At 39.9% G+C, this 17,387-nt stretch overlaps 1 protein-coding gene across 1 annotated transcript in view; it reads right to left on the bottom strand.

The window, feature by feature from the left end:
- The window catches only part of esyt1b (extended synaptotagmin-like protein 1b), an 84,752-nt gene that overhangs the window by 56,109 nt on the left and 11,256 nt on the right, over window positions 1-17,387 (bottom strand). The window contains exons 3-7 of the mRNA XM_062996734.1: window positions 5,357-5,491; window positions 4,998-5,071; window positions 1,122-1,194; window positions 836-925; window positions 598-653 (exon numbers count right to left, since the gene is read on the bottom strand). Of these exons, the coding sequence (XP_062852804.1) occupies window positions 598-653; window positions 836-925; window positions 1,122-1,194; window positions 4,998-5,071; window positions 5,357-5,491 (428 nt within the window). The remainder of the gene's footprint in view (window positions 1-597; window positions 654-835; window positions 926-1,121; window positions 1,195-4,997; window positions 5,072-5,356; window positions 5,492-17,387) is intronic.

Below are 17,387 nucleotides of genomic sequence, written 5' to 3' on the forward strand. Positions count from 1 at the left end.
AACTTGTTAAATGTTAGCATTTAAGACTTGGAAATGTTTATAATCAATCCATAAACTAACATCAACCCTATACTGTACTAAACATGCAATACTAAATCCTAAGCTAAGGCTAGGATAACTGCTAACAGGAACATAAGTGACAGGACACCATCGGAAGCACCAAGAAAAGGACAAGCACACGACTAAGATTGTACTAAGGTCAGGCTAGTACAAAGAATATGGATATCTAGGTCAGGCTATAACAAGACACATGGACATCAAGGTACTACTAGAGCTAAGCTACAACAAGGAACAAAAATCTGAAAGTCAGGCTACAAACATGAACATGGACATCAAGGTTACATGAGCAAGCTACAACAAGGATGGTTTACGTGTAATGGATTAAGTTAACCTAATTTTTCACCTACAGCCCTCAATCTAGGGGGGGATATGGGTAACTTAAACACAAGGTAATTAGACAAGGGAAGTGTGGAACATCAACAATAAACAAAAGTCCATGTGCTCTGGGAGCCAGGCAAGGGTGGAGCTGTAACATTATGTGTGTATATACAGAAGATACTGAACAACTGCAATTTCAAAAGTCCATGCTTGACTTACTTCAGTCCTGGGATGTCCAACAGGTTAGTTAGGCCAGTCCAGTTAATGGTAAGTTTCTGTTAAGAACAAAATAAATAAATAAATAAATAAGGGACTGAGAATTACAACATTTTAAAGCAGCATTATATATTTATTATATGTGAGGCAATGTGATCAGGATTTAAAATATACAGATGTGCATTTTCATTCTTTTTTTACATTACAAAGACTTGGTTTTAAGAAGAGTACAGGAACTTACAGGCCTCCGGATAAAGAACATTGTGACCGCCCCCACAATGGGCACATCGCCAATCAAAGGCTCCAGAATAACTCTCATCATCCCATTGAGCTGAAAACGACAGCACCAGCAAACATTTCATAACACTTGTGCAAGGTCTGTACACATAATATGCCGTGTGCAGCATTTTATAATAAGCAAGAGTATTATTATGTCAGTACTAGTCATTACATAAATTACAGTCTGATCAGTTAATTGTTTCAAAACTAATTACAGAACAGAGTGAGGGATTAGTACTATTGCTCACCTGTATGCCGTTCACTCCAGCTTTACAGAAGTACCTCTTTATTTCCACATTGATCTCCACATTCCCCACGTAGCTACCAGGGATTGAGATAAACACTTAGACATACATGAAAGTTTATTCAAACAATGTTATCTTAAAATTTAGATCAGTAGTAAGGTTTTAGTTCAAGTAAAGTTTCTTCCGTGTAGACCAATTGCAAAGAAAATGCAAAAAATAAATTATAATAATAATGAAGTCTTATGTAAATCTTATGATACGATTTTTACATTTAATAATAAATAATAACTATCTTTTTTTTTCCAACCAAAGCAGTTTCTAAAAAGACTGGATGTTACTTACAAAGTGGTTAATTATTTGGAATTTAAAAACATGCAAAAACATGCAGTCAGGTTAATTGGAGACACTTGCCCTATAGGTGAATGGGTGTGCGTATGTGTGTGTGTGTCTGCCCTGCGATGGACTGGCGCCCCGTCCAGGATGCTACTGTGTGCCTTGCGCCCATTGAAAAGCTGGGATAGGCTCCAGCACCCCCCACACCACCCAAACCCACCACCACCCCTGCAACCCTAATTGGATAAACGATTAAGAAAGTGAGTGAGTGAGTCTCTACAGATTGAAAAAGCTGATTTTATACCCCAACCCACCCTAAATGTACACATTGGTTTTTCTAATTTGGACTTTATGTATTTATGTATTTTTAATCATGAACAACAAAACTGTTACACATTAAGTACACAAACAATGAGACAGCTTGTTTGTGACAGCTGTTTTGTGTCAGTACGAATCTCACTGCATGTTAAACTTGGCACATCTGTGTGTACTTTGTGTGTGAGCGTGTGTGTCTGCATCTTGTCTCAGTATAAAGGTGAAGGTCTGCTTATTATCTTAATAACTACAGTAATGCTGTGAGAAAGTTTTAATATATAACTGTACATTATAATTAGCATGTTTAGTAGCATGTGTAGAACTGTTCAAAATAATCTGCTCATGGTGTTTATGCTGATTTTACTATTATACTAGTACTAGTAAAGAATGTCTGCTTGCTGATATGAAAGTCAGTGATGTGTTTTATATTTTTATAGGATGCTTTGTGCTTGTAATTATAATAATTGGTAAAGTTTGCATCCCTACTGTCTAGATAGGAAAAAAAATAAAAAATTATTTATGCATTTTCTCCCAGTTTAGTGTAGTCAATTTGTCTTCCGCTGCTGGGGGATCCCTGATTGCAGTCGAGGTGGGTACACTGCTGCCTTCGCCTCCTCCGACCCACGTGCAGCCCCTAGAGGAACCCTTTTTCGCCTGTGCCTCACTATCTGGTGTGCTAGCGGAATATCCCGCACCAGCGCTGAGATTCTGAACTCCTCGGTTCGAAACTCAGCGTTGCCACCGGTCAGCTGGGCATCCATCTAGCGGGCATAATTAGCAGTGGAGCAGGGAGGGATGACCGTAATATGTGGATGGGGTCTTCAAATGCTGTGTAAGGACCCTGATTGGTGGATAGAGGTGCCTGTGCAGAGTGCATGGGTGTAAAAGGGTTCCGTTAAGGGCTGCACGCGAGTCAGAGGAGGCGTGAGCAGCAATAAACCCCCCTCAACGGCAAAAAAACGGGGATCCCTAGCAGCAGAAGACAAATTGACTACACTAAATTGGGAGAAAATGAGAGAAAAACGCATAAAATTTTTACACTAGTTAACTGATGTACATTCCATTAAATAATCATAAAAAATATGTGTTCAATATTTAAAGCTGCATGGGGGAGGATATGTTGGCATTTTTACCCACAATAATTATATCATAAGATGCTAGTCATTTAGTAAAGAAGTTTACTGTGTCTTTGTTAGCAACACAGATTGTGGTAATATAAAATGCCCTTGATGAAATGTAAACAAGTGCTCCATTTTTTCAAGAGCTGTTTTCTTACACTGCTCTGTTTCTCTTGCTATGATAACAGTGTTAGGAGACATGATGTCTGGATACAAACTGCCAAGCCATCACCAAGAGAGTTTGATGAGAACAGATGAAATACACACATTATTAATAGTTTTGATAATGGGCAAACACAAATAAAATGCAGACTTATCTCCCAGGACATCTCTCCCATCCTTATTCAGAACTACACTACAGAGACTGCGCATAGGAAAAGATGAGGGTCCAGATGGTATCAGTGCCCCAAGAAACTGAATGACTAGGACCAGTAGCACTCTGATGAAGTCAATGCTTGGTCACTTTAGGATGCAGGTGGGAATGAAACTGGACCCATTACAGCACAACACCACTCAGCCCCACTGAGTGCGTTGCAGGTCCTTGTGTCCTGGAGCACTGACTACATGACCGACATACACTATATTGCCAAAAGTATTCGCTCGTCTGCCTTTACACACATATGAACTTGAGTGACATCCCACTCTTTATCCATAGGGTTTAATATAATGTCGGCCCACCCTAACAGCTTCAACTCTTCTGGGAACGCTTTCCACAAGGTTTAGGAGTGTGTTTATGGGAATTTTTGACCATTCTTCCAGAAGCGCATTTGTGAGGTCAGACACTGATGTTGGACAAGAAGGCCTGGCTCACAGTCTCCGCTCTTATTCATCCCAAAAGTGTTCTATCGGGTTGAGGTCAGGACTCTGTGCAGGCCCGTCAAGTTCTTCAACACCAAACTCGCTCATCCACGTCTTTATGGACCTTGCTTTGTGCACTGGTGTGCAGTCATGTTGGAACAGGAAGGGGCCATCCCCAAACTGTTCCCACAAAGTTGGGAGCATGAAATTGTCCAAAATCTCTTGGTATGCTGAAGCATTAAGAGTTCCTTTCACTGGAACTAAGGGGCCGAGCCCAACTCCTAAAAAAACAACCCCACACCATAATCCCCCCTCCACCAAACTTTACACTTGGCACAATGCAGTCAGACAAGTATCGTTCTCCTGGCAACCGCCAAACCCAGACTCGTCCATCGGATTGCCAGACGGAGAAGCGTGATCCGTCACTACAGAGAGCACGTCTCTACTGCTCTAGAGTCCAGTGGTGGTGTGCTTTACACCACTGCATCCTTGAGCTAATCTGAAGGCCACATGAAGTTTGGAGGTCTGTAGCGATTGACTATGCAGAAAGTTGGCGACCTCTGCACACTATGCGCCTCAGCATCTGCTGACCCCGCTCTGTCATTTTACGTGGCTACCACTTCGTGGCTGAGTTGCTGTCGTTCCCAGTTGCTTCCACTTTGTTATAATACCACTGACAGTCGACTGTGGAATATTTAGTAGCAAGAAAATTTCACGACTGGATTTGTTGCACAGGTGGCATCCTATCACGATACCACGCTGGAATTCACTGAGCTCCTGAGAGCGACCCATTCTTTCACTAATGTTTGTAGAAGCAGTCTGCATGCCTAGGTGTTTGGTTTTATACACCTGTGGCCATGGAAGTGATTGGAACACCTGAATTCAATGATTTGAATGGGTGAGTGAATACTTTTGGCAATATAGTATACTTTTAAGTCTTGTGAAAAGCCTTCTCAAAGAGTGGCTATTGTTATAACTGAAAAGTTCATGAAGAGGTCACTCTATTTTAATACAATCTATACTATTTTAATACAATCAATTTGAAAAGGGGATGTCCAACAAGCTCATGGTCAGGGGTCCAAATACTTATACTATATAGTGTACCTAGTATATATGGTATGTAAATACTTGCCAGAAATAGAATTTACAGGCCCATGAACATGGGAAAACCACTAGTGATTAAATTAGTGATTAATAAAGACAGTGTAAAGTATGAATCTGATCTGTAAACATTCGTATTTATTTATGTAAATATATGCTAATTCCTATGTCAAATGTGACCATGAACATGTTAAAATTAGAATGTAGTTCCTACCTGATGTAGACATCCAGCAGCACTTGTCCCTTGTCATTCTCTGTATGAGCCTTCACCCCTACTACCTTCATAGGCTACAAAACATGCATATGTAGTGTCAGTCCAAAATCTATATTAATAAAATATAAATATTTTAAAGATTAAAATATTTTAAATGTGTCAATGAATGTTGTTATACTGTAAAAAGCACAGACAGTACCTTTAATTAATGTCCAACTGAACAGGTCTGCCTTATAAGATACATATTTTAAAGCCCCTGATGCCCCAGGCCCCTTGGCATTTACCTAGATTGCCCAGAATCTGGCACTGTACCGTTAATAAAAATATTTTAAAAAAAATCAATCTGAAGGAGGACAAACCTTGTTACCAAAGTCAATCTTGGTAAAACTGAGGGTCTGCAGGTGAGAACTGGACCCTCGGATGGATGGGGCAATAGTCTCAGTTAGCAACTTCTCCAAATACTGACCAATATAAGGCCATGCCTGTTTAATCACCTATAGACAGACAGAGGAAGAGGAAGAGTTCAGTACAGTCATAATGTGGCACCATAATGTGATTAAGCTAAATCTAATTTTCCAATAATATATTACTTCCATCCTACTGCCATTATGTTATAAACTGTCGTTAAAGAACATAATCAGCATGCCATTTTCTTTTCTTGCATTTGCAAGACTATGTATAGGACATTGGTGCTTAAAATACTATCATTCATCATAAGCATTACAACACCATGAAACATATTTACACAGTTTTGTTTTAAATGGAAATGTTCCTGTATGTCCTGCTCACAAAGTATTTGCTTAGGAGGGGTTAACTACTGCTGTCTTTTTTGCAGTAATACTTGATGTTTACTTAGTGAGTGCATGGACAAAAAATATTCTTTGGGTGTGACAGTTCTTCTTTGAGTAAGGCAGTTAATATTTACTTTACAAAATTATATACACCAATCAGGCATAACATTATGACCACTTTCGTAATATTGTGTTGGTCCCCCTTTTGCTGCCAAAACAGCCCTGACCCATCAAGGCATGGACTCCACTAGACCTCTGAAGGTGTGCTGTGGTATCTGGCACAAAGATGTTAGCAGCAGATCCTTTAACTCCTGTAAGTTGTGAGGTGGGGCCTCCATGGATCAGACTTGTTTGTCCAGCACATCCCACAGATGCTTGACTAGATTGAGATCTGAGAAATTTAGGGGCCAAGTCAACACCTCAAACTTGTTGTTGTGCTCCTCAAACCATTCCTGAACCATTTTTGCTTTGTGGCAGGGTGCATTATCCTGCTGAAAGAGGCCACAGCCATCAGGGAATACCGTTTCCATAAAAGGGTGTACATGGTCTACAACAATGTTTAGGTAGGTGGTACGTGTCAAAGTAACATCCACATGGATGACAGGACCCAAGGTTTCCCAGCAGAACATTTTTCAAAGCATCACACTGCCTCTGCCGGCTTGCCTTCTTCCCATAGTGCATCCTGGTGCCATGTGTTTCCCAGGTAAGAAACACACATGCACCCGGCCATCCATGTGATGTAAAAGAAAACATGATTCATCAGACCAGGCCACCTTCTTCCATTGCTCCGTGGTCCAGTTACAATTCTCACGTGCATACTGTTGTCACTTTCGGCGGTGGACAGGGGTCAAGATGGGCACCCTGACTGGTCTGCGGCTATGCAGCCCCAAACTGAGATGCACTGTGTATTCTGACACCTTTCTATCAGAACCAGCATCAACTTCAGCAGTTTGAGCTACAGTAGCTCGTCTGTTGGATCGGACCACTCGGGCCAGTCTTCGCTTTCCACTTGCATCAATGAGCCTTGGTCGCCATGACCCTGTCACCGGTTACTACTGTTCCTTTCTTGGACCACTTTTGATAGATACTGACCACTGCAGACTGGGAACACCCCACAAGAGCTGCAGTTTTGGAGATGCTCTGACCCAGTCGTCTAGCCATCACAATTTTGCCCTTGTCAAACTCGCTTAATTTCCTGCTTCTAACACATCAACTTTTTATATTTTAATTAGATTTAGCACCATCTGATTTCCTATGGAGCTAATTTAGTGCCAAAACTTCGCAAACAAACAGAACGTATTCTGTAAATATGATTCGATTTGCAAACAAACACAACACGATCTACAAATAAAAAACACGATTTGTAAACAAACACAACACGATCTACAAATAAAAAACATGATTTGTAAACAAACACAACACGATCTACAAATAAAAAACATGATTTGTAAACAAACACAACACGATCTACAAATAAAAAACACGATTTGTAAACAAACACAACACGATCTACAAATAAAAAACATGATTTGTAAACAAACACAACACGATCTACAAATAAAAAACATGATTTGTAAACAAACACAACACGATCTACAAATAAAAAACATGATTTGTAAACAAACACAACACGATCTACAAATAAAAAACACGACTATCTAACGCACAGTGTGATTTACAAATACAAAACACCACTGTTGCAAATGCATATGTGACTTTCAAATAAATGCACAGCTGTTTTCTAATACACTGCACTTCACAAACAAATAGAACAAGTTTTACAAATACAAACGCTGTTCCGTGTCATTTAGTGTCAGATTTTCTCACAAATGCATCCAGACTCGTACAAATGCGTCGCACCTGAGCAGTAGGGGGCGCTGTGGTACACTTTTCAGCATTTACTGGAGCGGTCAAGCCAGCCTCCACTTCGAAATGCTCAATCAAATCAGCCCCCACATTGTTTGTGAAGATGTGCGCATATAATCTCTAATAATAATGAGAGAATTTTAATAACAGTTTAGAGTGAAAATAATAGTGACAAAAATGTGACAAAAAAGTCTTTATTTAGAAATGATACATCAGAATGGTCTAATACTGAGTGTTTTTTCTTTTGTTTGTTAATTAGGATTTTAATGTTATGTTTTACACTTTGGTTACATTCATGACAGAAACGGTAGTTACTCATTACACACAAGGTTCATCAGTACACAAGGTTATATCAAACACAGTCTTGGACAATTTAGTGTCTCCAATTCATCTCACTTGCATGTTTTTGGACTGTGGGAGGAAACCAGAGCACCCGAAGGAAACCCACACAGACACAGGGAGAACATGCAAACTCCACACAGAAAGGACCCGGACCGCCCCACCTGGGGATCGAACCCAGGACCTTCTTGCTGTGAGGCGACAGTGCTACCCACTCAGCCACTGTGCCGCCCCGATACTGAGTGTAAACTACAGGTGGTGTACTATCATTATGAAGTGGAATTCCTTTTAATGACCATAACACTTTATGTAATCAAGATTATTCCATTTAATAACTAATAATAATCTAAATCTAAAACGGAAGAGCTTAGATGACATTTTAGTTTACTTTAAATTTAAAGTAAAATCATTATATGCAGTTATTACCAACACTTTTTTTCAAAGTCTGAAGTTGTATCCCAAATACAATTTGCAGGAAGATATGGGTTTATTAATGTATTCATTTTTTAACTGATATATTTATATATTATTTTAACTGATATATTTAGATATTATTTTAACTGATATATTTATACTGATACTGATATAGTCACGTTCACGTCGTGATTTTTTTAACCAGTATCGCCAGATGCTTTTAGAAGTGTTTCTGAGGTTCTAGATCTCAGGAATGTTTTAATGCTTTTTTTTTTTTTTCCTTATGTAAAACACTGAATTGCCACTGTGTATGAAAGGTGCTATACAAATAAACTTGCCTTGCCTTTACCGTAATGTTTAGTATGCGCACATCTTCACAAACAATGTGGGGGCTGATTTGATTGAGCATTTCGAAGTGGAGGCTGGCTTGACCGCTCCAGTAAATGCTGAAAAGTGTACCACAGCGCCCCCTACTGCTCAGGTGCGACGCATTTGTACGAGTCTGGATGCATTTGTGAGAAAATCTGACACTAAATGACACACGGCGCCAGAACGGTGCCAAAAGTCACGTGATTCACAAACGGCATTTGCGGAACAGCGTTTGTATTTGTAAAACTTGTTCTATTTGTTTGTGAAGTGCAGTGTATTAGAAAACAGCTGTGCATTTATTTGAAAGTCACATATGCATTTGCAACAGTGGTGTTTTGTATTTGTAAATCACACTGTGTGCGTTAGATAGTCGTGTTTTTTATTTGTAGATCGTGTTGTTTGTTTACAAATCATGTTTTTTATTTGTAGATCGTGTTGTGTTTGTTTACAAATCATGTTTTTTATTTGTAGATCGTGTTGTGTTTGTTTACAAATCGTGTTTTTTATTTGTAGATCGTGTTGTGTTTGTTTACAAATCGTGTTTTTTATTTGTAGATCGTGTTGTGTTTGTTTACAAATCGTGTTTTTTATTTGTAGATCGTGTTGTGTTTGTTTACAAATCATGTTTTTTATTTGTAGATCGTGTTGTGTTTGTTTACAAATCGTGTTTTTTATTTGTAGATCGTGTTGTGTTTGTTTGCAAATCGAATCATATTTACAGAATACGTTCTGGTTGTTTGCGAAGTTTTGGCACTAAATTAGCTCCATAGATTTCCACCTTTTTGGACGCTCAAAGAAGCTTTAAGGGGAAGATTTTCATGTGATGATGATGTGAAAGCAGCAGTGCATCAGTGACTACACACTCAACCAAAAACATTTTTTGCGAATGCAGAAGATTTCAGGAGTGCTGGGAAAATGAATATTTTTAAGTAAGTTCAGAGGAAAGTATGTGCGTTTAATTTAAAGAAGTATACTACCTTTTCCATTTAGAATTATATACTGGTTAGTAAAATTGGCAAAATCTTATTATACACAACTCTGTCAAACATAGTTATCCAAATAAAAAAGGCCAATTGTTAGTAATCAAGTAGGTCTATTATATTTTTATTAGTTTTATTACAAAAGAGTCATATAGCCAGTGTGTGCATAATTTTGGCCCCCAACAAGAAAAGTTTGGACACTCCTGCCCTACACAGACTGAGATCTCTCCAGATTCCCTGAATATTTTCACAATATTATAAAGAGTAGATGGTGAAATTATTTGCAATCTTACATTGAGAAATGTTATTTTTGAACTGACTAACACATCTTCCTCTAATAACCAAATATGATTGCCTCAGCTTTAACAGCTCTCTTAAATATTCTATAAATCTCTTAATGTGCTTCTGTCCCAAATTTTTTTGGAGTGTGTTGCTAGCATCAAATTCTAATTTTTTTTATTTACAAAATACAACATTTAATACAACAGCTGAAGCATTTTTAAGGGAAAAAAGTGGGTTTTGTGGTTAGAATGTCGATTTGCTCACATGCACATAGTTATTTTGTTATGACATGATTAATGGTGTGTTTTGTGTTCATGTTTATGTTGAATGTATAAGTTCCCGTCTACGTTAAGTATGTCATATTTAGTGACCTTTGAGTTCTGTTGGACTGTTAAAGCATAGTGGGAGTGGTCTGTGTATTTCAGATGTAGCCTCTACCTTGTGGTTTTGTAACTCAGAAGCAACTAAATATAGAGCGCTGCCTCCTGCAGAAATGTCTTGTTCCTTCTCGTCGACACCACAATAAATATAAATACACCGATTAGCCATAAAATTAAAACCACCTCCTTGTTTCTACACTCACTGCCCATGTTATCAGCTCCATTTACCGTTTAGAAGCACTTTATAGTTCTACAATTACTGAAAGTAGTCCATCTGTTTCTTTACATACTTTTTTAGCCTGCTTTTACCCTGTTCTTCAATGGTCAGGACCCCCACAGGACCACAAAAGAGCAGGTATTATTTAGGTGGTGGATAATTCTCAGCACTGCTGTGACAATGACATGGTGTTAGTGTGTGTTGTGCTGGTATGAGTGGATCAGACACAGCAGCGCTGCTGGAGTTTTTAAATACTGTCTCCACTCACTGTCCACTCTATTAGACACTCCTACCTAGTTGGTCCACCTTGTAGATGTCAAGTCAGAGACGATCGCTCATCTATTGCTGCTGTTTGAGTTGGTCATCTTCTAGACCTTCATCAGTGCTCACAGGATGCTGCTCATGGGGTGCTGTTGGCTGGATATTTTTGGTTGGTGGACTATTCTCAGTTCAGCAGTGACAGTGAGGTGTTTAAAAACTCCATCAGCGCTGCTGTGTCTGATCTACTTACCAGCACAACACACTAACACATCACCACCATGTCAATGTCACTGCAGTGCTGAGAATGATCCACCACCCAAACAATACCTACTCTGTGGTGGTCCTGGGGGAGTCCTGACCATTGAAGAACAGGGTGAAAGCAGGCTACACCCCTCACATTTCTGCAAATATTTCATTATATCTCTTCATGGGACGACACTATAGACATGAAACTTGGATATAACTTAGAGTAGTCAGTGTACAGCTTGTATAGCAGTGTAGATTTACTGTCTTCTGAAAATAACTCAACACACAGCCATTAATGTCTAAATAGCTGGCAACATAAGTGAGTACACCCCACAGTGAACATGTCCAAATTGTGCCCAAATGTGTCGTTGTCCCTCCCTGGTGTCATGTGTCAAGGTCCCAGGTGTAAATGGGGAGCAAGGCTGTTAAATTTGGTGTTTTGGGTACAATTCTCTCATACTGGCCACTGGATATTCAACATGGCACCTCATGGCAAAGAACTCTCTGAGGATGTGAGAAATAGAATTGTTGCTCTCCACAAAGATGGCCTGGGCTATAAGAAGATTGCTAACACCCTGAAACTGAGCTACAGCATGGTGGCCAAGGTCATACAGCGGTTTTCCAGGACAGGTTCCACTCGGAACAGGCTTCGCCAGGGTCGACCAAAGAAGTTGAGTCCACGTGTTCGGCGTCATATCCAGAGGTTGGCTTTAAAAAATAGACACATGAGTGCTGCCAGCATTGCTGCAGAGGTTGAAGACGTGGGAGGTCAGCCTGTCAGTGCTCAGACCATACGCCGCACACTGCATCAACTCGGTCTGCATGATCGTCATCCCAGAAGGAAGCTGACGCACAAGAAAGCCCGCAAACAGTTTGCTGAAAACAAGCAGTCCAAGAACATGGATTACTGGAATGCCCTGTGGTCTGACGAGACCAAGATAAACTTGTTTGGCTCAGATGGTGTCCAGCATGTGTGGCGGCGCCCTGGTGAGAAGTACCAAGACAACTGTATCTTGCCTACAGTCAAGCATGGTGGTGGTAGCATCATGGTCTTGGGCTGCATGAGTGTTGCTGGCACTGGGGAGCTGCAGTTCATTGAGGGAAACATGAATTCCAACATGTACTGTGACATTCTGAAACAGAGCATGATCCCCTCCCTTCGAAAACTGGGCCTCATGGCAGTTTTCCAACAGGATAACGACCCCAAACACAACCTCCAAGATGACAACTGCCTTGCTGAGGAAGCTGAAGGTAAAGGTGATGGACTAAACCCAATTGAGCACCTGTGGCGCATCCTCAAGTGGAAGGTGGAGGAGTTTAAGGTGTCTAACATCCACCAGCTCCGTGATGTCATCATGGAGGAGTGGAAGAGGATTCCAGTAGCAACCTGTGCAGCTCTGGTGAACTCCATGCCCAGGAGGGTTAAGGCAGTGCTGGATAATAATGGTGGTCACACAAAATATTGACACTTTGGGCACAATTTGGACATGTTCACTGTGGGGTGTACTCACTTATGTTGCCAGCCATTTAGACATTAATGGCTGTGTGTTGAGTTATTTTCAGAAGACAGTAAATCTACACTGCTATACAAGCTGTACACTGACTACTCTAACTTATATCCAAGTTTCATGTCTATAGTGTTGTCCCATGAAAAGATATAATAAAATATTTGCAGAAATGTGAGGGGTGTACTCACTTTTGTGATACACTGTATATATATTATATATTATACTTACCATATAAAAGTACTTTGTAGTTCTGCAATTACTGACTGTAGTCCCTCTGTTTCTCTACATACTATATATATACAGTGTATCACAAAAGTGAGTACACCCCTCACATTTCTGCAGATATTTAAGTATATCTTTTCATGGGACAACACTGACAAAATGACACTTTGACACAATGAAAAGTAGTCTGTGTGCAGCTTATATAACAGTGTAAATTTATTCTTCCCTCAAAATAACTCAATATACAGCCATTAATGTCTAAACCACCGGCAACAAAAGTGAGTACACCCCTAAGTGAAAGTTCCTGAAGTGTCAATATTTTGTGTGACCACCATTATTTCCCAGAACTGCCTTAACTCTCCTGGGCATGGAGTTTACCAGAGCTTCACAGGTTGCCACTGGAATGCTTTTCCACTCCTCCATGACGACATCACGGAGCTGGCGGATATTCGAGACTTTGCGCTCCTCCACCTTCCGCTTGAGGATGCCCCAAAGATGTTCTATTGGGTTTAGGTCTGGAGACATGCTTGGCCAGTCCATCACCTTTACCCTCAGCCTCTTCAATAAAGCAGTGGTCGTCTTAGAGGTGTGTTTGGGGTCATTATCATGCTGGAACACTGCCCTGCGACCCAGTTTCCGGAGGGAGGGGATCATGCTCTGCTTCAGTATTTCACAGTACATATTGGAGTTCATGTGTCCCTCAATTAAATGTAACTCCCCAACACCTGCTGCACTCATGCAGCCCCAGACCATGGCATTCCCACCACCATGCTTGACTGTAGGCATGACACACTTATCTTTGTACTCCTCACCTGATTGCCGCCACACATGCTTGAGACCATCTGAACCAAACAAATGAATCTTGGTCTCATCAGACCATAGGACATGGTTCCAGTAATCCATGTCCTTTGTTGACATGTCTTCAGCAAACTGTTTGGGGGCTTTCTTGTGTAGAGACTTCAGAAGAGGCTTCCTTCTGGGGTGACAGCCATGCAGACCAATTTGATGTAGTGTGCGGCGTATGGTCTGAGCACTGACAGGCTGACCCCCCACCTTTTCAATCTCTGCAGCAATGCTGACAGCACTCCTGCGCCTATCTTTCAAAGACAGCAGTTGGATGTGACGCTGAACACGTGCACTCAGCTTCTTTGGACGACCAACGTGAGGTCTGTTCTGAGTGGACCCTGCTCTTTTAAAACGCTGGATGATCTTGGCCACTGTGCTGCAGCTCAGTTTCAGGGTGTTGGCAATCTTCTTGTAGCCTTGGCCATCTTCATGTAGCGCAACAATTCGTCTTTTAAGATCCTCAGAGAGTTCTTTGCCATGAGGTGCCATGTTGGAACTTTCAGTGACCAGTATGAGAGAGTGTGAGAGCTGTACTACTAAATTGAACACACCTGCTCCCTATGCACACCTGAGACCTAGTAACACTAACAAATCACATGACATTTTGGAGGGAAAATGACAAGCAGTGCTCAATTTGGACATTTAGGGGTGTAGTCTCTTAGGGGTGTACTCACTTTTGTTGCCGGTGGTTTAGACATTAATGGCTGTATATTGAGTTACTTTGAGGGAAGAATAAATTTACACTGTTATATAAGCTGCACACAGACTACTTTTCATTGTGTCAAAGTGTCATTTTGTCAGTGTTGTCCCATGAAAAGATATACTTAAATATCTGCAGAAATGTGAGGGGTGTACTCACTTTTGTGATACACTGTATATAGCTAGCCTGTCAGGTCCAGCCAGCTCTCTGAGGTCCTATGTCTGTTGTCTCTAGGGTCCTCACCGCCTACTCCATACAGCGCTCCAAGGTCCTTACCGCCTACTCCATACAGCGCTCCAGGGTCCTTTTCGCCATATCCAGGCAACTATCCTGTGGTCTCATTACCGTTTCCAGGTGGCTATCTTATGATCTTGTCTGCATTTCCAGCCGGCCTGCCTGAATACTTGCCGGTCCCAGACAGTCTCCCTGAACTCTGTCCCTGCTTGCCATGTTTATTGGTAGCTTAGCATAGTAGTTATCATAGGTGTAAGCATTCCTGTTTCTAATAGTTTTGGTTTGAGTTTAGTGGTTAGAATTCACTTCATCACAGCTTTATTAAAACGTATGCTTGTGGAACAGTATTACCTATCTCTAAGTATAACTTTCAACCATTTCATTTTACCCTACTACACACACTCACACCGACCCTACCAACAGTGTTTGCTTTGTTACTACAGCAACAGGCTGCAATGTTTTTACTCACGGATGTGATACCAACCACAAAAACAGTTTTTTCCTGTAACTGGGGATTTCTTCATTTTGTTCTTAGAATCTAGATAAGGTACACTTTTTCAGAAGAAGCATTTTGAATCAGGTGCATAAGTTATACTGTGAAGAAATTCAACATGCAATCCAAGCACTGCAACAATGTGAGCAATCTTTAAATGAGCTTAATTTTAATAATGTACTTTAAATACAATATTAATATTACATGCATTTTATTTAGATCATTTTGACCTAGTCTTATATGAACAATAGTTTTGGGACACCCCTTCTAGTGATTGAATCTGTGTGTTTTAGCCACAACAATTGCAAACACATGTAATAAATACATAAAATTATATGCTTCCAACCATGCAACAACAGTTTAGAGAAAACCCTTTTCTGTTCCAGCATGACCATGTGCACAAAGCAGAGTCTATAAAAACATGAAGAAAAGCTCGTTTTAAATAAATTCCAGTGGTCTGCACATAACCCTGACTTCAGCCCAACTGAACAGCTTTGGAATGAACTGGAACATCAATTGAGGGTTTCTTGACCAACATCAGTGCCCAGCCATACAAATGCTTTTTTAACTGAATACACACAAACTCCCATAGACATACTTCAAAGTCTTGTGAAAAGTCTAAGAAGAGTGGCTGCTGTTATAGCTGAAAGAATCACATAGCGGTCACTACTTTAATGCCATTTGTTTTTAAAATGGAATGTCCAAGTTTATGGTCAGGTGACTGAATTCGTTTGGCCATATAATGTACTAATTTTTTAATATTCTGTGATCTGTATAATGTCCCTTTTTCTAGGGCTGGCTCGATACCATTTTTTATGTCCAATACGAAACTGCAAATTGAGTATCTGCCGATACCGATACCAATCTGATACCGTCATTTCTCCTCTTAAAACAACTAAGCAGTAATAATACGTCTCAATGCACCATGGTTAAACTAGCTATCTAAATAACAATGCTCAGACTGTTAAACAAAGATTCTAAAGGAATAAATACAGAACCTCCAACATCACACTTCTGCAAAACTGCTGTTTTTATTTTCACTTTTACACACAGAACATTTAGCAGCATTTTTGGCTTGTTTAACAGAACCGTACAAACATTTAAAATAAAATTTAAAGGGCAACTTTATCTGTATTTAACAAACAAATTATAATTTCAATATAAAATTCTAGATCTGTCAACTCTCAAGTCTACACCGTGAAGAGGCAGCGAAAACATTATAAAATAAATAATAAAAAATATTATTTATAAACAATAAAAATGAAACAATTAAATAATAACAAATAAACAAATGTATCTATCTTGTCCCAGCTTGGAGATCTCTCACATCCTCAACGAAGTTGAATCCATTAGTGTTATGAAATAAAACAAACTACACCGTTTCCTGTTTAGCCACAGACGTCCTCTTCAACATACAGAAGGGTTTTTTAATAAGCGCGCTTTGGTTTTTAATAATCTAAAAACGTGACAGAACTTTAACAGAAAATCTCAACCAAGCACTGCGTCAATTCTAATTGGTCCATCGGGTTTGACTGACATCCACATCTTCCAGTTGTAGACACTTTATATGACACGCCGTAAAACAGTGTTTTTAGATGATTTTTAAAAATGCTAAAAGTTTAAGTAGATCAGTGTGTTTTAATTTCTGAATTTCTGAAGTGTTATTTACATTAAGTGTTATTTACATTAAGCAACAGTATCGGATCGGATTACATGTTTTTTTTTCTTCTGATATCCGATTCAGTGATTTGGGCAATATCGGACCGATACCGATACAGAGTATTGGTTTCCATTGCTCAGTACTCTATTCCACAATAAATTAAAAACTAGAATGTTCTCTGCTGAGCCCTCTTGGTGATAAAGAGTGTGTTCTCCCACTTTAGGTCTCTGAATGTGGTGGTGCCCAAAAACTTCAGTGACTCCACAGTGGAGACCACAGACTCGTGGATGTTGGGGGGTGGATTGCACCTGAAATCCACCACCGTCTCCCCAGGAGACTAGCTGTTCTCTTTTTCACACATCTAAATTTAAAACTATATGTGCTGTACATAATGTGCTATTTTTTAATTGTGTGTTTAAATTGTGAATGGGTACACATGAAAGTAGGAATAGTTTTGAATAGTAGTTTTAATTGCATTGCTGCAGTTGCTGTGGACCAAATTTAGCATGGGTATTTAGGTACAGTCACTTGACAACGGAACCAACCACTAAATGTGGGCTCATGGATTTAAAAACATGTCAT

Source organism: Trichomycterus rosablanca, chromosome 6 (assembly GCF_030014385.1).
Source record: "Trichomycterus rosablanca isolate fTriRos1 chromosome 6, fTriRos1.hap1, whole genome shotgun sequence".
In the NCBI taxonomy this organism is placed as follows: Eukaryota; Metazoa; Chordata; class Actinopteri; order Siluriformes; family Trichomycteridae; genus Trichomycterus; species Trichomycterus rosablanca.